Raw genomic sequence first — 23,143 nt, 5'->3', positions numbered from 1 at the left:
AATTTATTATTCTACATTGTTTTTAACAAAAAAATCATTTCACCTACATCATTTACCATATTGATCATCAAATGTCTGTGTTTCCAGAAGTTCAAACTCACTGACAGATGATGATAATCTGCCACCACAGAGGCTATTTTTAAAAATGGACCACAGCTTTTCCAGACCTAAAGAGACATTCCCAGGACATGTTTAGTAATGTCAACAGTGTTGGGATGAGTACCGAAGAAGAAAGCTTCTGAGAAATTCTGACATTTTGTTTTAAAACAAAATTAGTCACATTACTTTATTATAATATATGTAACTTTGAATTGAAAAATCTATTGCATAAATTGAGTTACATTTATAAACACATTTCTAGAATTCATTTTAAGGCATGTGAGCACAGTGCTCCTTAAAGTACAATAAACACTATTTTCCTCTTCATTGCATAATGGCCTGTGGCCTTGAGCAAACTAAAATAAACTACACTAATTCTTCAGTTGTATGTTAAAGCCTTAAATCCACCGCATAAATATTCCAAAACCAACTCAGAGCCGCAAGCCCATGGCTGGAGAGCACAGAGGGATTATGCTAAGTCTTTGAGGGAGAGGGGGAGATGTGCTTCTTGACCTTCCGTCCTGAAAGCCTCCTTTTCATCTGGTTTCAATTCTCTTGTTTGTGCACCTTGCCACATTTATTATTGAATTCCTGATTTCTTCTTCTTGTTTCGTGTTCCATGTTCCAATGATTTATGAGAAATTGCTGATCTAGATGTTATCTTTGGCATCCAGCGGTGCACAGAGCCCCTTAGAAATGCCGAGGGAATAAATGTGTCTGAGCTGCACAATGCCCAGGCTGAGCAGATGTCCATCAACTCATGAAGACTGCCAGCTGAAGATGCTTTATAAGACGCATTTTTCTTCTTAAACTCAGCAGCAACGGATGTTTTCAAAATCACAGATTTTTTTTGCCCCCTCTTTGGTGGATGATTATTGTTAGAAATGATGAAAGACTTGGTCCTAAAATAGTGATTTGAGGAGTAATCTGGTCAACAATAGATTTTTATTTTATTTTTTTAGTTTAGCTCAAGATAAAGTGGCGTGTTTTCTATATCAGGGATCTGTTGTTTGGTTTGACTAAGAAATAAAATATGCTAATGATATTTCAGTTCGATTTAAGCATCTCCAAAAGGATACTTTAGTTTATAAGTGTGTAGGAATGAGAAGTTTTTTTTCTTTTTAATAGTGACCAGCTTTCTCTCACCTAAGTGAAAACCAATTAACAAGTCTAATGTGCTCATAGAGAATTATCTAATTAGATACATTTTGTAGTCTAATCAAAATATTTGGGAAATTTTCTGCACACATCTTCCCCTTCCTCCTGGAGGGGGTTAAACACAACCCCAGAGAACATTGCTGCAATTGAACCTTATCTTTTTAGGTAAGGCCTCTGCATCATCAAAATGTTGCGTCAAACACCCTAACATTGACCTGAATACGGTTTCCTTAGCAGGCTTAGTGCTTTGTGACTTTGCCCATAGAATTCAATAATTTTTCACTGACTACCCTGTGAGATGGCTCAATATATCAAGTCCTAATTATTTAAAAGCAGATTCTTTATTCATTTCCATTTTATTTCTCAGAGTAAAATCAGAAAAGCAATGCATAGAATGCAGAAAACATGTAAAGAGGTTAAGGGGCACTTTCATAAACAGTGCATTTGCATTCAAAGGTATATAATAGTCAAAGGAGGAAAGAGGCCCCTTTGTTCATGATAATAGAGGAAGAATGGACACTTCTTCCAACTTCTTCACGCATCAGCCATAATAAAGTACATAGAGCAATAAATACATCTCTAGCTTGATAGTTAAACAAAGTGAGCAAGGAAGTAATTAGCTAAAGATTATTTTAATAAATCAAATGTTCCTTTCTGCAGTTCCAAATTCTTGAATCCCAGGGTACTTAAGGAATAATTGGGGGGGGGGGAACCCTAAAGATTTCTCCAACAAATTTCAAGAATTTTTAAAGGACTCATATTCTATATCCATCTTGGGTAAGGGAAAATCTTTGATTTCTAGGGTTGTTCTTTACAGAGCTCATCAATTTCATTTCCAAAACTCAAAACTAAACAGTGTAGTCCATAAAATGCTTATTTCTGGGTGGTGGGATTAAGTATGATTTTCACTTTCTTCTTGATGCTTTCCTATTTTATATTGTTTTTCTAGTGATTATTTTTATAGTGTTTATTACTTTCATAATTTGGGGGAAGGATATTGAAAAAATATCCTGGGTTGCTGCGCACACACAGGTGCAGCTCATAGTGCATGGCTCAAGGACAAAGAAACAAATTCAGTTGAGACAGGCTTCGGTAAGGATGGCCGCTTACCTACTCTAGGCTAGGAAACATAGCCATAAATGGAATCTTGTATCCATCTAGGTTAGGTACCAAAATATTTTTTCTAAGAATTTTATTAAAAGTTTAATTAAGAAGAACCAATTCCACACCAAGAAATGATTTACGATAATGTTAATAAACATTTAAACAAAGCCCAAAGGCAAAACAAAAACAATACCATGTAAATAGTATACCAAAAGCCCTGTGTTGTCCCCCAAAACCGTTCTCTTGAGAATGCAGAAGAAACTGACTCAGAAATGATTAGAGAAGTCATCAGGGAAGCCTAGGTTCCGTCCCGAGTCCTGTATTCTCAGCCCAGTTCCTTGTCACCCACCGCTACCTTCGTGCCCCTTGATGGAGCAACCGTATCATGTGCTAGCCTGAATACTCACTCAGACATTTCATTTCCTTATATTGTGCTGAATTCCTAGTCTTTCTGTCTCCAATTGTCCAAGCCTCAGACTTTAAGAAACAATGTCTTAATTATACTGCTAATTGCCAGCTACTTCAGTGTCTAATTGCTGGGCCACAGGCCTCTGCAGACACAGCTCCGTGCTAACACCATAAATGTCCACTGTTGTTCCCTATGACAGAACACCTCTCAGGCGATGAGAGCAGAGTGGTTTCTGGACCCCCAGGACTGCCAGGCAGTGCACTGTTTTCCTTTACAATGAGGAGACAGGCTGTCACTCATTCTTACCAGCCGATTCTGTCTTTGCCAAACACCAGTGGGTAATTAATTAGGCCCCTGCCCTGTTTTACACAAGAAACACATTAATTCCCAGCATTCAGAGACTTGTCTAAACTTGACTTCGCTACGGATTTCAAAGGGGAAACAGAAAAAAGGTCTCACATTACACATCTTCATCACACTTCCACAAACATCCAAATCAGAGCTGACCCCCACCCCCGCACAAGCCTTTAATTCACCAGTGCATACAAGATTAAGGCTAGCTGGTTTATAATAATAATAAAGTTTGGTAAATGGTTACAATGGAAAACTTGTGAAGGGAATTGAGATTGTTTAAGCTGGGATGAGAAATCTGAGAAGAAAAATTAATAGATATTTAATAAAGGAAAGCTATATTTGTGAAAATGTTGATAAGCAGTTCTTTTCATGGTCATTAACATTGACTCTCTTAAATATCTACCTAAAGCAGACAGATTTAAGGCAAATCAGAAAGCCTTTCCTAAGTAGCAAAGTGACAACATTCTGGAATATAATGCCAAGGAAGTTAGATGGTTTCCCTCCACAAAGTGTGTTTGTTTGAAGGACAGGGAAGATGCTGCCTCCTGTTCACAGTCTCGGGTGATTTGGTTCTGGCTGGGGATGACTAAATGATTTACCCATTGTTTTTTCAGTTTGAACTGTAGGTGCCCTGTCCTCTATTATTACTTTTCTGATGTTTTTAAAACAGCAGAAAGCCAAGACACCCTTTTCAAAAAGAAATTAGAATGTTTATTTTCAGTCCTATTACCTGTAATGAACTAATTCTGGATTAAAAAAAAATTTTTTATGGTGCCTTCAGATGAAGATTTGCGTACTTATTTTTCCTGCTTACTAAAAAAGCTCATCACAGGTTCATAATTTCTTCCCTAAAAGTCTTGGAGACAACCATATTTTGGAATTTAGTACTTTTTTATTTTAAAAAGATAATATGGTATAAATATGATATACTATATAATACCCCAGTGGAGTCAGGGCAGTATCCATAATCAAATACATTAATATTTCTGCAGTGATACAGACAAATACTCCCACTCCATGGGGTAAAGCCTATACATAGCCTCACTTCAATTCAGGTTACATTTTCCCGTCAAATAAGTTACAAACATCTTTGGTTTTCAGAATGGTTTGCAAGATAAAATACAGAATGCTGAATGAAACTTGAATTTCAGGTAAACAACAAATACTTTTTAGTATATGTCCCAAATATTGCATGGAATACATTTATACTACAAAAGTTATTCAGTGTTTATCTGGGATTCAAATTTAACTGAGTTTCCTGGTTTTTCACTTGCAAAATCTGGCTTTTTGGATTTCAGAGTTGCAAACGAGTGATTGTGAACATGTATCTAGAAATATCCTAATTGAAATACTATTAATAGCTACTCTTCTAGGAATACAGTTTGGTTTGGCCTTTTTAAAAAGAGTCACCAAAAAAGAAAAACAACACTAAGTTTTATTAAATATGCTTTGTATCAACAGTGTATAAGGTGTGTGAAAGGACACCCATACTAACAATTCAAGATATTTCAAAAGTTAGAAATAACAGGACTACTCTAAAAAACAATTTTAATTTGCAGTTCTTCCCTGTTCCACCTTAAAATTCATCATCTATAAAGCATTCCTTTTATAAAATTCATAAAACTCTCCTATAACAAAGATATAGCTCCATCTAATGGAAAGAATATCCAATTGCAGTCCCTCATGGAGCTAGGAGTATGTCCATGAGTGTTAGCACGAGTGTTAGTAAAACTGTAAAGTGTGGATAGACCCCCCGCCTCCTGACACACATACACACCACTGGATGCTTTTCTGTGCCTTTCCTTTTTTTGGAGCCAGATAGGACCCAAAGGTACTTAGCCATAGTTTTTGTAAGATCTACTCTTTCCTTAGATTTGGACCATGAAATATATATATTTCACCAGCATCCTAAGCTCATTCCTACCCTATCCCCTATTCACCTATAAATGTAACTTTAAGAGTCTTTCATGATCTGCCCTTGAGAATCATGGCGTCTCCAGAGGTGGAAAGGGCATTAGAGATGATCTAAACCAGTGATTTTCTACCCTGGCTGAGAATTAGAATCACCTTGGAAAGTTAAGAAATACACCATCTGGGCCCAGCAACAGAAATTCTTGTTTAACTGGTCTGGGGTGGGGCCTGGGCTCCGGTATTGTGTAGAAGCTCCCCACTCTGATTCCACTGTGCAGCCCAGGTTAGGCCCCGTGGACTGTAAGACAGCCCACAATTTAGCATTTGAGGAAACCAAGCCCCATTGAAGGGAAGTGATGCTCTAACATGTGATGTAGAGACTCTGACATGTAAGAAATCACAATTCTCCCGTTGGCATCATAGTGTCCCAACCCTCCCTTTCTTTTATGTTAAACTTTCATCTAAGGATATACAGCAGGAGAAACTCAAACTCAACAACATCAAATCAGAAATAAGAATTGTCTTCACTTCTGAGAATCTGACTTCCCTGTTCAAATTGTTTTCCTTCTTCCCTCTCTCTACTCCATCATCAATTCCCTGGGTGCTTCCGTAAGCTCTTTGAGGGCAGGTCCTGGGTCTGTCTTGTTACCACTGTAGTCCTAGCCCTGAGTACAATATTTGGTTCATGGGAACCCCTTAATAAATATTTGCTAAACGAAATAAATGAAATCAAGGTGTCTTGGCTCCACATTGCTTCCTCTCAGACCAAACCCTCCCCTCAATTCCATTTGCCTGGGAAACTCTTGTAGTCTCTTTGCTAATCACTGCCCCCCTCACCCCCCACCTCTCATGCTAATTTCTCAGCTTTCATTCTCTTCCAACTATTACATTCTGTGCTTTACTTTCAGACTATATTTCCTAAACCATGACCTTCCTAAACCATGACCTTCATCATTTTATTTTTCTGCCCCAAAACACGCATCTTCATTTCTCTCACCCCATCCACTCTACCTTCCAACCCTTTTCTTCGCTGTTCCCCATTCCCTTCCATTCCTGTCCACAGCTCCATGTCCTTCTGCTCACTCATACTTTAATGTCTTGAAGGAGTAGAACAAAAAGAGGCCATGGAATCAAACTAATAGTAGTGCTTCAGATTCTACCTTGGCTACTTAATCACTCTGAGCCTCAATCATCTCATCTATAAAAATATAATACACACAATATAAAGAGAATGGAGCCTTGGACTTACCTTTTTGCTTGAGTCAATTTGGTTCGGGTTTTCTATAATTTTCAACCTTGTAAGTCTTACCTTTTGAAAAAGAGAAAAGCAGCCAGGAGCTGGCCTGACACTCTCACAGGCGACCATGGTATTCTGTTAACATGAAAAAAAAAAAAAATCACAAAACATTAACATCAGTCAGTTACTCTGTGATCTGAGAGAGCAAGATAAACACAAGGCAATTTAATAATTATGTCTGAGCACAGACTAAAACAAGAGCATTGTCCAAACCACAAAAGTGACCAAATACCCCCCTTTTCTGGCTAGTATAAGGGACTGCTGTTGCTTTATTATTACAACTTTAGCTCTAATCTATTCTTCCCACCTCCTAAGGAAGATTCATAAAGAAACCCAATCACAGGATTACTCCTACTTCCAACCTTGCACAAATTCCTACTGTATCAAACCCTCCCCAAATCACCTAATAGAAGCTAGAAGTCCCTTTTAACATCCTTATAGTGAGAGGTCCCTGTGGTCCCTTGTGGTGTGCTGGCTCTCTCATTGCAGTGGGCCACCAAATCCAAATTGATTGGACTACAAATATGCTCCTAGAAGTCTTTGGACTGATGGGCATCAACATTCTATGACATGTTTATTAAAGAAATTATTAATTCAGACTCTGGAGCCACAATATCTGATTTTATATTCTGGTTTCTCCATTTCCTGAGAAGTTACTTTATGGCTCTCTGCCTCAGTTTCTTTACTCATCAAATGGGATAATAAAAGTACCAACTAAATAACTTATTACATGCAAAGTCTCAGTAAATATTAGATATTCTTTATACAAGTTCTGGCCAAAGACTTTGTATATCCCAGGTCCTTTCTGGGGTTAGTCCTCCAGGCCAAGGGATTTAGGGGCCTATAAAGCCCCTAAATTTGGAGGGGAGCAGAATATGCCACCCCAAAATATGCCACTTTAGTATATTAATTATTTTGAATTAAAGTTACTTGGGAAACAGCCTGTTCAGGAAGGACGCTCTGATCTCCTTTGTTCCCCTGAAAGTAGGAGGTAAGTCTCCTGTGCGAAAGGTGCCCTCTCTGCACCGGGAGGGTGGAAGGCATCCTTACCACCAGAGCAGGGAACCTGGGGCTGAGAAGGCTGTATGAACAAATGCTCTTACTTCACTAACTTACTGCCCTGAGTCCGAACCCCTTTGCCTTGTCAATTCTTCACAAATTTATTGTTTCCTTTTTAAAAAATTTAAACACTTCCTGCCTAGTTCACGTCTTTGTGTCTCATATTTTTATGGGGGCCCCATACATACAAAATTAAATTTGTTTTTACTCCTCTTAATTTGTCTTATGTCAATTTAATTATTAGACCAGCCAAAGAGCCTAGAAAGGAAGAAGGGAAAATGTTTCCTTTCCTATAAATTGTGAGCACAATATTGTGTAAATTGGGTGTGTGCACTTTTCTGAGGGGGAGTATAGAATCCTCATTAAAGGACTCCATGACCAACTAAAGGTTATAAATCTTCCCCTGTTCTGTCACCTACTCCCCCACAAGGGGAGTCACCTTTGCTCTAATGTTTTTCCTAGAATGACCCCAAACGAACATGATACTAGAATTGCCCTTTCAGCTGCTGGCTTTGCTCAGCACTTGAACACTGAGCCTGAACCACACATAGGTTTCACTGTCAACAAGAAAAATCCTGCCCTTGTAGTTTATATGCTTTTTTTTTTTTTTTTAAATAAACAGCAAGATCTACCAGAGGAGAAAGCAGGTGCTGAGGACAGGATCACAGAGAAAAGAACATAAAAATTAAAATCCAGTCCTTCAAAATTTTAAGTTTATCCCATTAGACTTATGGTTAAATAAGGATAATTCAAAGTTTTCTTACTGCTTTTATTTTCCCAAAATTTATGTTTATTTACCATACCATTTAGAAGGAAAAACCTTTCACTCTGGAAGTATTTTGAGTTGACATTTCTCAGTACTAATGTTACACAAACAAACCATGCCTTCTTTGTTTAAGCTATTTGAATAATAACTGTTATAATCAAAGGACAATTTATTTTGAAAATATCTCCTTCTTGAGGGCATTACTATTATACATCAATATATTGTAAACTCTGATATATATACTGGTGGGTGGAAATGGATGTAAATTAGTCCAAACATTTTGGAGGATAATTTGGAAACATCTATTAACATTTCAAAAACCATGAGTACTAAGACCTATAGGCAAAAACAGTCACAAAATCCCTAAGTCCCCTAAACGTCCAGCACTAGGTGACTAGTAAAATAAAGTATGATAATGGAAACAGTTGAATAACATGTCACTATTTAAAGAGAGAAAACCTATACTTACTAACATGGCATAATCTCCAAGACATGCTTGCACATACCTGTTTGTACATGTGTAAAAATACCTACAGATGATTGCTGGTAATAGTTATGCCTTTGAGAGAAGAAATGGGCAAGGGGGGTCAGGGAGAGAAAGACAAACTTTTCACTGTATAGCCTTATACATATAAACTGACTTTTTAAGTCATCTATATGTATTATCTGTAAATCAAATATCCAATAAATTAAATGTTTTCTAAAATTTTTGAAGTAGAACTTATTTACAAAAGTACACCCATCATAAGTGTAAAAGACAAATTTTTACTAAGTTAATATACGCATGTAACAAAAACTCTTATCAAGGAAAAAAGCACTACTAGTATATACTTAAAAGAAAATCCCAGACATTTTATTGTTTTACCAGTAAATACAGTAGCTTGTCCCCCTTATCTGTGGGAATACATTCCAAGACCCCCAGTGGATGCCTGGAACCACAGAAAATACCAAACCCTATATATACTATGTTTTTGAATACATACACACCTATGATAAAGTTTAATTTATAAATTAGGCACAGTAAGAGATTAACAATAACTAATAACAAAGTAGAAAAGTTACAATAATGTAATCTAATAGGAGTTGTGTGAATGTCTCTCAATATCTCATTGTAGTGTACTCACATTTCTTCTTCCCATGATGATGTGAGATGATGAAATGCCTGTGTGATGAGGTGAGGTGAGGTGAGGTGAGGTGAGGTGAGGTGAGGTGAGGTGAGGTGAGTGAGGTGAGGTGAGGTGAGGTGAGGTGAGGTGAGGTGAGGCGAGTGAGGTGAGGTGAGGCGAGGAGAGGAGAGGAGAGGTGAGGTGAGGTGAGTGAGGTGAGGTGAGGTGAGGTGAGGTGAGTGAGGTGAGGTGAGGTGAGGTGAGTGAGGTGAGGTGAGGTGAGGTGAGGTGAGGTGAGGTGAGGTGAGGTGAGGTAAGTGAGGTGAGGTGAGGAGAGGAGAGGCGAGGTGAGTGAGGTGAGGTGAGGTGAGTGAGGTGAGGTGAGGTGAGGTGAGGTGAGGTGAGGTGACTGAGGTGAGGTGAGGTGAGTGAGGTGAGGTGGGTGAGGTGAGGTGAGGTGAGGTGAGGTGAGGTGAGGTGAGGTGAGGTGAGGTGAGGTGAGGTGAGTGAAGTGAGGAGAGGTGAGGTGAGGTGAGGTGAGGTGAGTGAGATGAGGTGAGGTGAGGTGAGGTGAGGTGAGGTGAGGTGAGGTGAGGTGAGGTGAGTGAGGTGAGGAGAGGTGAGGTGAGGTGAGGTGAGGTGAGTGAGATGAGGTGAGGTGAGTGAGGTGAGGTGGGTGAGGTGAGGTGAGGTGAGGTGAGGTGAGGAGAGGTGAGGTGAGGTGAGGTGAGGTGAGGTGAGTGAGGTGAGGTGAGGTGAGGTGAGGTGAGGTGAGGTGAGGTGAGGTGAGGTGAGTGAGGTGAGATGAGGTGAGGTGAGGAGAGGAGAGGTGAGGGGAGGTGAGGGGAGGCGAGGTAAGTGAAGTGAGTATGGTGACATACCTTAGATTACTATTGCCTCTGAAGATACATGCTAAGCACCACTCCTGAGCCTTGGGGCCATTGTTAATTAAAATAAGGCTTACTCGAATACAAGCACTACCACACCTCCACAGCCGATCTGATAACCTAGACGGCTGCTAAGTGACTAATGGGTGGGAAGCACATAGGCTGTGGATGCCCTAGAGAAAGGGATGATTTACATCTCAGGCATGAGGAGCAGGATAGCAAGAGATTTCATCATGCTACGCTGAACAGTGTGCAATTTAAAACTTATGAATGGATTTTTTATGGAATTTTCCATTTAATACTTTTGGATTATGGTTGACTACGGATAACTGAGACCACGGAGTATGAAACTGTGGATAAGGAGGGGACAGCTGTATTTCAGTGTTATCTCTTGTGAAAGAAATTTAATCTAAAATGGAACTGATGATATGAAATGGAGAATCTCACACATGCACTTCCAGGAAAATGAAATTTCAGAACTGAAACCGATTTTCTATAAATGCCTGGTTTACATCAAAAGAAATTTATCTCCTGACCAATGAGCATTCACCAAGAATCTCTCCCCATCCTCATGCCAATGAACTTGCTGCTTTGACTCTTCCTGGATTCCCCCCCTTTGCCCTCCTTCCCCATACATACAGCCAGCCCACCCGAAGCCCTTAGTGGACTTGCCTGTAGCTTGCTACAGCATGGGTTTTCCATATTGCAATTCCTCTGCTATTTCTGAATTTACTCAACTTTTGGTAATTTGAGCTTTACCTCCATTTACCTCTTTATTTAGGTTGACACTCTTAACAGATAAAAACATAACCAAAAATACCATTATCATACCCAATAGAATTAACAATAATTGCATTTTAAAATATTTAATGCTTAATTTTTTTAATATCCAGTTCATGTTCAATTTTCTTTATCTTAAAAATGTCTACTTAATGGAAGGAGGCTTCACTTGGGGTGGTGAACAAACAATACAATGTATAGATGATGTATTATAAAATTATACACCTGAAACCTATATAATTTTTTAACCAATGTCACTCCAGTAAATTCAAAGTGTTTATTTACATTTGATTTGTTTGAGTCATGATCCAAAAAGGTCCACAAATTATATTCGGCTGATTTTTCTTTTAAGTCTTTTCTGTTTTAGTTAATGTTATATCTTTGCTGTTGAAGAAACTGGTCATTTATCTTGTAGAATTTCTCATAGTATGAACACGGCTAGTTGATTGAATTCTCCTGGTGCCATTTAAAGTGCTTTTTGTCTGCTGCATTTTTGTAAGCCAGTAGATAAACCTAGGCTCAATATGCCTCCTTGAGTTGGTAAAGAAGTGCTCTATGATGCAATATGTTTGGGAAGTGCTGCATATTTTTTGTAAACCAATGCATGAGATTCACCTGGTTTGGGAGTCTTTTGTAGTTATAAGGGCTTGTTTACCCAGATGCACACAGAGTTAAATTTGACCTCGAAGTATTATTCATAGTCTAATGAGGGAGGAAAACAAGTAAACCAAAAATTTGGTCAGTGTATCAGAATGTCTGTGGTGGTGTGATTTAAGCAAAAAGAAAAGGTGTGGTATCAGCTAGTGTGCCAGGGATTTCCAAGTGTGCCCCTCCCCCAATGTTACCAGCTGCCTTTAGCTCCTCTAGGGTTGGGCTGAGAAAACAAAAGGAGCAGAAAAGTTCCTGCAGTTTGTTACACTTGTCAGAATGGCTACCATAAAAAATTTTTAAAAATCAACAAGTAACAAGTATGCAGAGAAAAGAGAACCCTCATGCGTTATTGGTGGGATTGTAAATTGGTGCAGCCACTATGGAAAACAGTATGTAAGTTCCTCAGAAGATTAAAAATAGAACTACCATAGGATCCAGCAATTCCATTTCTGGGTATTTATCCAAAGAAAACAAAAACAGTAATTTGAAAAGATGTATGCACCCTTATGTTCATTGCAGCATTAGTTACAATAGATAGGCTAAGGAAGCAACCTAGGTGTCCATCAATAAATGAAGAAAATGTAATATTACATACATATATACAATATATAATGGAATATTATTTGGCCATAAAAAATACTGAGATCTTGCCATTTATGACAACATGTATGGACCTAGAAGGTATTATGCTGAGTGAAATAAGTCATATAGTATGATTTCACTTACATGTGGAGTCTAAAAAACAAGCAAACAAATAAAATAGAAAGGGACTTATAGGGAACAAAAAGAGAACAAACTTGCCAGAGGGCAAGGAATGGAAGGAGGGGCAAAAAAGATGAAGGGGATTAAGAGGTACAAACTTGCAGTTATAAAATAAATAAGTCATGGGGATGTAATGTACCACATAGGGAATATTGTATAGTCAATACTGTAATAACTGTACTGTGACAGATAGTTACTAAACTTATAGTGGTAATTACTTTGCAAGGTATATAAATGTTGAATCACTATGTTATACACCTGAAACCAACAATATTTTATATAAACTATACTTAATTTTTTAAGAAAAGAAAGAGCTGATGTGGCTCTCTGGACAAGAAGATAGGCTCAAGTCTTTTGCTTTCTCTCAAAGCATACATTTCTCAGTTTCCCGAAGGTTTATCGCTGAGAATCTTAGCTCTAACATTTGTGACATGGGCAATGCCACTTCTTAGACTATACGTACTGTCTATAGCCCCTGAGTATTTAATAGTCTATTCTTCACATTCTTTTTGTTTTGGGTCCCATCTCTCTTCCAAGTAGTCCTCTTCGGTGAACAAAAACTTGACCTAGGCCTGGTGCTTCCCCGTAGACCACATCGGGTTCAGAGGAAACACTGGTGCAGCCTTGTGACTGTGGAAACACCTCTCATTACTTCGCTGTAGGTAAACTGCTCCAGCCACTGCCTTTGGCCTTAGTTTCTCAAGGATGAGCCAAACACTCAGGAGTCTGATTTCTCTGTCCTTGAATAGGTATCCAACTAAGGCTTACATACTGGAACCTGAGCATCTTCTTTGCAAGACTGTAAACACCTTACTTTGGAAAATGAGACTATCTGGCACCTTAAGTTTTGTTCTATTTTGGGGACCTCAGCTAAAAAGGGAAAGAAAAAGTCCCATTGTAAAAGCTTGTTTCATGCATAAAAGTATAGGAGTGGTGAAATAAGGACTCTTCCATGCTGTGTCCGGAAAGCAGGGGGCCAACTCCCATGATTGTCTTAATTACAACAAAGATGTGTGCCAGACAACCTCTACTAAGCTAGTGTGTGGGTCTCTGGTGGGGGGCCAGTAGAATGGGCATCACTGTAAGAAAGGATTGCCTGAGAGAAGTTTGCAAACATTTACATTGAGATATTTACAGAGCATGAGCACTGAAGTCAGACCTGGGTTTAAATTCTAATTTAGAACTCATTAGCTGACCACAGGAAGTCTGCTTAGCACTCTAAGCCTTGGTTTGCTGATTTTTAAAAGGAAAATAATAGCTACTTTGAAGGATGGCTGTAGAGATTAAATGAAATGCGTGTAAAGATTCTAAAAGAGAAGGCCCTCAATGAGTAGTAACCACCATCATTATTCCTCCTCAGCCTAGAATTCCTTTCTCCTCCTTTGGCCCACTAATTCCCACTCTTCCTTAAAGACAGTTCTTTGTCAACCACCTCTTCCAGAAGGCTTTCCTGGATGCTCTTTCCCACTCATGGTAGAGGGGCTTCCAAAGCATCTGTGATCTATTGTGGCACTAACCACTTACCTCAAGTTGTTTGTCCCCATGTTTGCCTCCCACATTTGAACTGTGGGCTCCTTGAGTGCAGAGAGCACATCTAAGTCACTCATAAGCTTTCAGGACAGGGCCTCACAGAACAGAAACCAATGACCACACATTTGTAGCATGTGGGATGTGTGTAGTTCACACGATCAGGACTCAGAGACAGGGAAAGAGCAGTTGTATGTTAATGGTTCCTTCCCTTGGGAAAAACATATCCAATCAATCATAATTGAGATTCCTGATTCCTAGCTTGGTTCTTTTGAATCAGAACTTTGGGGCAGGAAAAAGCTTTAGCAAATGCCTCCTCGTGGGGAGAGGGGAGCTTGTGTTTTAAAAAACATATTCAACATTTTAACTTTATATTTGGAAAATTGAAAGAATCTTACTTTGTTGTTTTAGAATAGAAAGTCTTCCAAAACCTTGGCTGGTATATATGCATCAATCACATCATCAGGATGGAAATCAGAACTGGGGCAGGGAACATGAGGCATCCGTGCTTATCAAAAGTAGGCGAGGGAGTTACTAAAGTTTGACAGTCACTGATCTATTTCCAAACTCTTCTTTACATGCAGATGAGGAAAGCGAGGCCCATAGGGGTGAAGAGGTATGTCCAAGTTCACATAGCTAGTAGGTAGCAGAGGCAGGACATCTGACTGTACTTCTCACACTGAGTGCATCTTGGCCTGGCCATGGCCTTGTGTGGTGAAGTGGCACATGCCTAGGTGGGGGAACACTGGATAAAGGCTGCAGTTGGTGGCACAGTGTGATCCTGGGCAAGCCAGTTTGTCTGAGATTGGTTTCCTCATATGCAACATGGGGAAGATAATATTTTCTGCCACATTGCTGAAGAATCAAAAGAGAAAGGCCTTTATAAACTACAACGTATTACTTAAAAGTGGCCCTTCAGGCTTTTAGGTCCTCCAGCTTGTTAAAGAGCAGCACACTAAAGCTATAAATATAGACTATCCAACCACTTCAGCAGAACCATAAACACAGGTTTCCAGGTAAGTAGGAAAACCAGTGTTAATAAAAACTTTTGGAGTGTTTTAGAATCAGGGCTAATGGTATAAGAAAGCAGCAACATGGGAAAAAGATAAAATTAGATCTACTTCTTAAATTGTAAACCACGGTAAATTCCAAACAGAATAGAGATCTAAATCTAAAAAAGTGAGCCTGGCCAGGCATGGCTCAGCGGTTGAGCATTGACTTAGGATCCAGGAGACTGAGGTTCTAATTCCCGGTCAGGGCACATGCCCGGGTTGTGGGCCCTATCCCCAGCGTGTGTGTGTGGGGGGGTGCAGGAAACAGCCAATCAATGACTTTCTCATTATTGATATTTTTCTCTCTCTCCTTCTCCCTTCCTCTCCCTTAAGTCAATAGATATATTTTAAATCTAAAAAAAATGAAATCATACAAACACTAGAATATATGAAATAATTTTTACAATAACCTGGAAATGCGGGGAACTCTTCTAATGGCTCAAAATCCCAAAGCAATAAGGAAGAGTAAAACCATCTCACCTATCAGATGAAAAAACTCAAACCAAAAAACTCAAATTGGACAATATAATCTGTTGGTGAGACCATGAGAAAATGGAAGTTTTCATACACTGCTAGTGGGAAGGTAAAATGACATAGCCCCCATGGAGGGAAATGGCAATATATATTTAAGTTACACATTCCTTTTTCTTTTGATCTAGCAGTCTCACTTTTAGGAATTGACTCCAAAAATTAAATGGAAAATACAGGGTATTTGCACAAGGCTTTTAATTCAGCACTACTTATAGTGGCAACAATTTGGAAACAACTAAATGCCCATAAGTAGGGAACTGGTTGAATAAACTATGGTACAGCTACACAGGAGTGACTGATGCAGGATATCAAGTGAAAAAAAGTAATGTGGAGAAAAGTGAGTACCGTAAGCTGTCATTTAACTAATGGTATACATATCTGTCACAATTTTCTTTTTAAATGGCCACCTGTAGGGGGAGGGAGGAAGCAGAACGGAGGGGACTAATACAGGAATTAGACTTCTTTAAATATAATTTATATAAATGATTTTGTCTCAACCTGCCAACTCCTTCAAGGCATGCATCTCTTTATCTGGCACAATGCACAGAGGCCCTATTACACAACATTAAACATTAAATGAACTTTTTTTTTAGGGCTGTATTATCATGCTTCCTCTTCATCTTTATTATAGAGTTTATGGAGGTGGAATTTACATAGCTTTTTTTTCTTCCCAAAGAAACACTGTATTAAATGTATTGGGTGACAATGGTTAATATGAACATATACGTTTCAGGTGTGGGTTTGTTACAAGATCTGTACATTGCTCTGTGTGCCCACCACCCAGTTGTATCTTTTCCCATCACCATGTATTAAGACCCCTTCCCTCTGGCAATTTTAAGTGTGAATGACACAACCAGTTTTTAAAAGATTACCCTAGGGAAGGAATGAAGGAGGCAGTTGGTGTTAGCAATACTTGATCCTCACTCCACTCCCCAGAAGCAATTTTACTCACACCGTTTATTACTACCTATGTACCTAGTACTAAGACCTAAATCCTTCCTCTTAGCTCTGGACTGATAAACTCAACTTCTTGCTTGACATCTGGACCTCAAACTCAGCATGACCAAAACTGAATGTGTCTTCTATTCTGACTAAACTCAGCAAATGCCACCATCTAGCCAGTTGTACATCACTCTCGAATTCTCCCTTAACATCAGTGTCCCTTACCAAGCCCCATAGATTTTATCCTGTTTAAAGAATTCTCAAAGGCCTCTTCATTTTGGGGAAAATGTCCATCCACTGAGAAGTTTTAAGTAATGGTTGACCTACATTTTTAGAATGATCATGGTGGTGGGATGGTGGTGCAGAAAGGGGTTAAGGAGACAACTCAACGGGTTGAGTAAATTGTAATTTTTCAGATGAGGAACACAGATTTAGTGGGTAAGACAGTAGGAGTCCAGATTTGAAGGTTTTGAGTTTCTAGTGCCCACAAGGCTTCTGGTTGGCAATTAAACATTGGTTTAGAGCAGTACTATGCTCATCCATAGGCTCTTTATGCTCATTAGAAAGCATCCTCTGAAGCAGAGGGCCGAGTGATTCAATACTGAGCACCTATTTCTGAGATATGTTCTTGGCACTCAAGACTGCATTTACAAACTACAAAAATATTTAAGACTGTCAAGAGAATCTTAAATATTTTACCAAATAAAGTTATACCCAAACTATGCTTTATTATTTCCTATACAACGCTACACCTTTTAACCTGAGGACATTTGTAAAAACAATAATTTTCAGAAATCCTGGGAAAAATTCCACTAGCTATAAGCTACTTAAATACTGCTTACAGAACCTATCAAAGGATAGCCAGCCTCATGTAAATAGCACACACTGAAATAAGGACAAAAGCGTAACATAGTGTTGGTTTTTTATTCACTGATAAATTAAAAGTCCATTTCTAGAGGTTTCTCTTGTATACTTCATTTGTTTTATTAGCAAGCAAAGCCCTATAAAAAGGTGGCTTCACCTAGTCCTCAGACTCAGATCCATCTTCATCTTGACTAATCTGGAAGTAACGAAGTTCGTACGTCTCCTTGTCAGATGCAACCACACGAAGCCAATCCCGAAGACTATTCTTCTTAAGGTATTTCTTGGTAAGATATTTCAAGTATCTTTAAAACAAAAACATGAATTTCATTAAGAAATACAATACCTACTAGGCAAAGGCTTATTACATGTAAGATGTACTGTTACATTCATCTTTTGGGTTCCCAAATCCCTCCAATACTTCATTTGTATTACCACTGTGCAAGATTGCTAGGGATACAAATAAGGTAGCCTCTCAACCCTACTTAGAATCAGTTTATACTCTACAAACTCTTCTCCCATTGCCTTAAAACTAAGCCAGTACGCAGGAGAGCAGTATACAGCTTCCTCTCCAATCTTACTGCCACAATCAGATTGTTTTTGAGGTAACCTTTCAACAGGTTCTACTTACAAGTTCAAGATTATACACAGCCCTGCAACTAACATACGGTTGTCCTTATTAAAAACTTTCAGCATGTTTTAACTTCACCGCCAGCCATTCTCTTCCATTTCCACTTTAAAGCAATTCATAATTACCACATGCTCTCATCAAGCCTTCCTGCCCTGTTACTGATGCTCCCTCTACTAACAATACCACATTTCACCAGCAACACTATGTTCATTCTCAGGTTTTCTGCAAATTTCTTGTGCCCTCCCTATCTATACCTTTAATACTGCAATTACAGCATCACATTTTATAATATTTATCTGTATGTGTGTAAGATCCTCCAGGACAGATATTTCATCTCCAAATCCCTAGTGATTAGTTTATATACAAGATTGACTACAAGGCCTATGATTCACTGGACAGAGAGTCTGGACATAGCTTGCCTGTACTCACACAATAAATTACACTTACTGACACCAGCCTAAGTAACTGGTACTGTTACTAATAGATTTTTCATTCGTATAGGCCTTATTAAAGTTCAAAACACTTTTGATATAGTTCACTGACATCAGTAACATACCTATTCTTACATATGAATAGAGAACACTAGGATTATATATTCTGTAAAACATTCCTCAATTATCATAATTTCACTCAAATATTATGGAAAACAAATACTAACCTTTTAGAGAATTGTTTCTCAGAAATAACTGTGATTTTATTCTTGAAGCGTTCAATGTGAACAACATTCCCAAGATTTCCAGTTTTCCCATTGACTTTAACTTTCTCCCGTAGAAACTGTTCCTATTTTAAAACAGAAAAAATGCAAAACTAGGGAAGAAAACCCTAGATATTCACTAGGGAAGGTACCCTAGGAACAGAACTTAGGTTAAAATCAATTACATACTCAATAATTATTAAGAATTCTACAACTATTAAAAAAACAACACTGAATAGAGCAATACTTACAAAATTTGCAGAATCAAAAATGCCATCTTCTACTGGATGAGTAAGGTCCAAACCAAACTTCCAGGTTGTCCTCTTAGGCTTCTTGGCTTTCTGCTATAGAAAGTTAACATAATTATGACTCTCTAAAACAATTTATTCACTTAAAAATCTGATGGAAATCCGCCATCCGTGTTTCGAAGTATATGATGAGCTACTATTGTCGTTCCCTTCACTAGAAGATTCCAAAGAATCCTAATTTTACAACTGGAAAAGATCAGGAGGATCACTCTACTTTTTACTGCAAGTTAAAACTAGAAACACCCCCTTTGTTAAAGTTATCAAGGAAAGTTTTATGGCCTTTATTATTTTTCACACCGCTGACGCCCAATTTAAATGACCAGGTACTTTTTTCTACAGGACAGACACTGCTTTACTACTGCCATCCCCACTGCAGATGGGGAAGAGTTCACCTAGTCGAAGCTCCATTACAGCAATTATACCCAGAAAATTCAATTCCTAAACTGTTATAGGTGAGAAGGGAGGGAGACCTTTAGTCTGGTACATTTTTTTTTTTTTTAATTTTAAAAACATATGTAATTTAAGTTTTCCAGACCCCAAGCCAATGCTACATAATAATGCTACACAACTCAAACGGCGCTGTAGCTACTATTTTTATTCAAACAACGTAGTGAAACATACAAATCAGTATTTATCAGAGGATGTCACTCCAAATCAGGTCCACCCAAATGGGTACCAAGTACTAAGGCCAGTTTGCTTTCTTAGGTAGTTGAGGAACTTGTGCCAATTAAAAAAAAAAAAAAAAAATTATCATCCAAAACTTAGAAATGGTAAAAAAGATTACTAGGAGCTGGACTTGACCGGGCAATTTACAGCCCTGTTGGGGCACTATTTGATTAGGAGACGCAAACAATTTCTGTCCGGCGGAACAGATTAACCCGGAGGGTTTACGGCCGCCTTGGACACGGCCCACTTTAGTATATAACCCAGCAATATCACCCTCCCTGACATTTTTTTGGTAAATTTCCGACACACATCTAACTTTTCAAATGCTCTCTGGGCCGACTTTAACAGCTTATTGGTTCCCTGATAACGTACATAAAATGTTTGAAGCACATTCGTGATTTGTACATTTCACATAATTCCTTCATGAGACAGACAAACGTCTTCCTCAACTCCGTGCTACAAAGTCCCCTTCTGTAACCGGGGCCCTCTCGGGGCGGCGAGCCTCGGAGCCCCCGCCGCCCTAAGAGGCCGTCCGACCAGCCCGCCACCAGCTCCCTCCGGCTGCGAACAAACAGGGCGGCACCGTCATGACCCAGCGCGCGGGATTAATGAAACGGCCCAAGTGCTCCCGCGCCTCTGGCCCCGCTCACCCTCCTGCCTCCTTCCCGCGCCCGCTCCGCCACTCAGCCTAAGCCAAGGCCCGGCCCAGCGCCAGCTCCACGAGGCCCGCGAGCCAGTTACCTCAAAAAACAACTTAGAGCCGTCACGTCGTGGTTGTTCCCTGACCCGGTCTCCACTTCTACCCTCCCTTCACCTCTAATGACACAACCCCAACTCTCCAGATGCGAAAGTCATCTACTTCGGCGTAAGACAAACCCAGCGAGACGGAGCCCACTCACCGGCGCCATCTTGCAGGTAGTCCGCGTGAGCAGAGAGAGAGAGCGCGGCGGCCGTCGGCACGTATTTGTAGCTTAGCGTGCTGCGTCACGCGCCGAGGCGTAAGGCCTTCGCCGGCCGGAAGAGAACTTGGGGAGGAGCGCGGAGGCCCGTCACTCGGGCAACCGGGGGCGTGGCCAGGGGAGCGCAGGCAGTCAGGTTTGCTGAGAGCGCCCTCCAGCGGCGGGGTTTGAAATGCTTCTCTGTTTTCCGCGGGTGACTCGCTTGTTGACCACAATGATCTCAGCAATTAACCCGCAGCGAGATACACGCATCCGACGAGGTAGAAGTCATCTTTCACCGACCGCCTAGATCTTTCCAATCAGGGCAAGGCATTGTCTCAAGGTGCTTTAAGATCTCCTGTCTAATACTGCAATTATAATCCCCAGCAAAAAAGTTATTTCTGTATCTATGTTCTGCTTTCTAAATGACTGTTGAGGGAGATCATTGTTTCGTAAGTCAACACAAACTAGATTCTTGGAAAGAAAAAAGACCTTTAAGAGAAAATCACGTAGTGTTCAGCTGTTGGGTGTAATTTATTCCATGTTATCATGCTCTTTAGAGTTAACCCTAGGATTCCTCACTTCCATCCAAAATGCCTCCCACTTAAAATTCAACGGATATTTTCCAAGACCTAACTACCAAAATATCTAATGCACACGAGTGTGGATGGTGGGGTGGTGACAGTCTTGATCACAAAAGGAAAAAATAGCTTTTGAGTTTTGAATTGTAACTTGAGGTCGGATTGTGAAAGTGGCCTGCTTCTCAGAGTGCTGCTGTGGTGTTTGTGGAAGTGAAACTATCATATGGGGTGGGGCAGGGATGGGGGGTGGAGAGTGACCCTAAAAAATGACAACTGTGCATATCCTTTATGACAGCGACTAGTAATAGTGGGAACTATGCTTTAATGAAGCACACGCCCTGTAGCGTATGAGTAAGGTACTAAATTCTCAGGAATCCATCTCTAGAAGATTTTGGTTCTTTGCCTCAAGAACCACAATAATTTCACTTCTTTCCCAAACATTAAGGGGGGAAAAAAGAGCAATTAGCATTTCCTTCTTAAGGGTTGCCAGGCTGCAGAGAAAAAATGATTCTTGTAGTATTGGATATTTTGGAAGAAAACATTAATTGAGGCATTTATTATTTTATTTTGCTTGTTTATGACAGTCTTCCATGTTCTGACCAAAACAACAAAAACACAGTTAAGAACTATTAACAACACATATTTCAAAATAACTAGTAATCCCAAAATAACTAGTTAGAAGCTATAACAGAAAACACTCTTACTTAGGAAAAATACTTAAAAATATTAATCAGAAATGTATAGATGGTAAGATTAAATATTGTAACTCAATTCTTCCCAAGCTTTATACACAGGGACAGTATATATTAATACAATACCTGTCAGCGCCCACTGATATATGACAATGGATTCTAAAACATATGAAATAAAAAGTGTCTGAAAAGAGCCAAGACAATTTAGAACAATGAGAGGAAGTTGTTGTCCCAGCTATTCACATATAAGATACTGTAATATATGACAGGTGTATTTCTATTACAGGATAAACTTCAGCCATTGGGTCTACATGATACTGAAGCATGAATAAATCAGTAAAATAAAATACAGAACAAAATGGCAGATTAAATTCACAGAAAAACCCCCTCCATATGTAGCCACCTTAAAAGACTGGTTAAAATATGGTTTTATAGGTAATTACTAAGTAGTTAAGTAATTATTCAGTGGAAACTGGTGGCAAAGTTTATATACCTTTTTTTTTTTTTTTTTTTTTGAGGCAGAAATGACAAGCTCCCATGCTCACAGGAGCTTGGGGCTGGAACGAGCACTGCTCAAATAGCATGAAAAACCTGAAAATATAGTTGTTGTTGTTTTTAAATACATCTTTATTGATTTCAGAGAGAGGAAAGGAGAGGGAGAGAGAGAGAGAAACATCAATGATAAGAGTCATTGATCGGCTGCCTAGCCCGCAACCCGGGCATGTGCCCTGACCAGGAATCGAACCCCGATCGCCTGGATCCTAGGTCGATGCTCAACCGCTGAGCCACGCCCAGCTGGGCTGAAAATATAGTTTAAAGTGTGCTTGGGTTAGTCATGCCAAGCAAAATAAGCAAATGCAAACGCTCTCCAGAGAAATGAACTTTAAATACAAGCACAAGGGACTCCCTGAGATAAACTTGGAAAACAGAGCTGACACCTTTTTTTAAATCACTAAATAACACAGGGATGAAAATCATGAATTTCATCCATGAATAAAAATAACCTAATAAAAACTTACAAAATCAAACTCAAATAAGAGACTGTATATATTGAATAGAGAAAATGGGGGAAAGCCAAAATTTAGAGAAATAATGGCTGGATTCGTAGATTTAGGAAGCCCAGTAAACTCCAGGAATGATCATTTAAAAGAAATGCACACCTAAACACACTGCAGTGAAACTTCAAAACACACAGAATCACCTCAAAAGCATTCATAGAGAAAAGACAAAATATTTACCAACACGAGTTATATTAACTGCTCACTTCTCATTAGCAAAAATGGAAGCCAGAAGCAGAGGATTATCATCTTCGTGCTGAGAGACAGTAACTGTCTACCTAGAGCTACAAACTAGAAAAGTATCTTTCAAGAGATTAGA

At 39.3% G+C, this 23,143-nt stretch overlaps 1 protein-coding gene across 2 annotated transcripts; it reads right to left on the bottom strand.

The window, feature by feature from the left end:
* Nucleotides 1-17,300: 17,300 nt before the first annotated feature.
* On the bottom strand, nt 17,301-20,497 carry RPL22L1 (ribosomal protein L22 like 1). 2 transcript variants are annotated; one of them, XM_016202982.2, is made up of 4 exons: nt 20,455-20,497; nt 18,833-18,922; nt 18,546-18,667; nt 17,301-17,561 (listed from the first exon to the last, which is right to left on the bottom strand). In XM_016202982.2, exons 1-4 carry the CDS (start codon nt 20,461-20,463, stop codon nt 17,417-17,419), a joined length of 366 nt encoding a protein of 121 aa, XP_016058468.1. In that variant the 5' UTR covers nt 20,464-20,497; the 3' UTR covers nt 17,301-17,416. The 2 variants fall into 2 exon arrangements, with proteins under 2 accessions (XP_016058468.1, XP_016058467.1); XM_016202981.2 differs by having other exon boundaries at nt 18,833-18,925; nt 20,455-20,494.
* Between the last annotated feature and the right edge of the window lie 2,646 nt (nt 20,498-23,143).

The sequence above is a fragment of the Miniopterus natalensis genome, chromosome 6, assembly GCF_054644295.1.
Source record: "Miniopterus natalensis isolate mMinNat1 chromosome 6, mMinNat1.hap1, whole genome shotgun sequence".
In the NCBI taxonomy this organism is placed as follows: Eukaryota; Metazoa; Chordata; class Mammalia; order Chiroptera; family Miniopteridae; genus Miniopterus; species Miniopterus natalensis.
This window is presented reverse-complemented; position numbering and strand designations above follow the sequence as displayed.

Coding starts and splice junctions, on each gene's coding strand:
- RPL22L1 (XM_016202981.2), bottom strand. Junction 18,668..18,832: donor TTTTTGATTCTGCAAATTTT/GTAAGTATTGCT, acceptor GTTTTAAAATAG/GAACAGTTTCTACGGGAGAA. Junction 17,562..18,545: donor GAGAAACAATTCTCTAAAAG/GTTAGTATTTGT, acceptor TTTGTTTTAAAG/ATACTTGAAATATCTTACCA.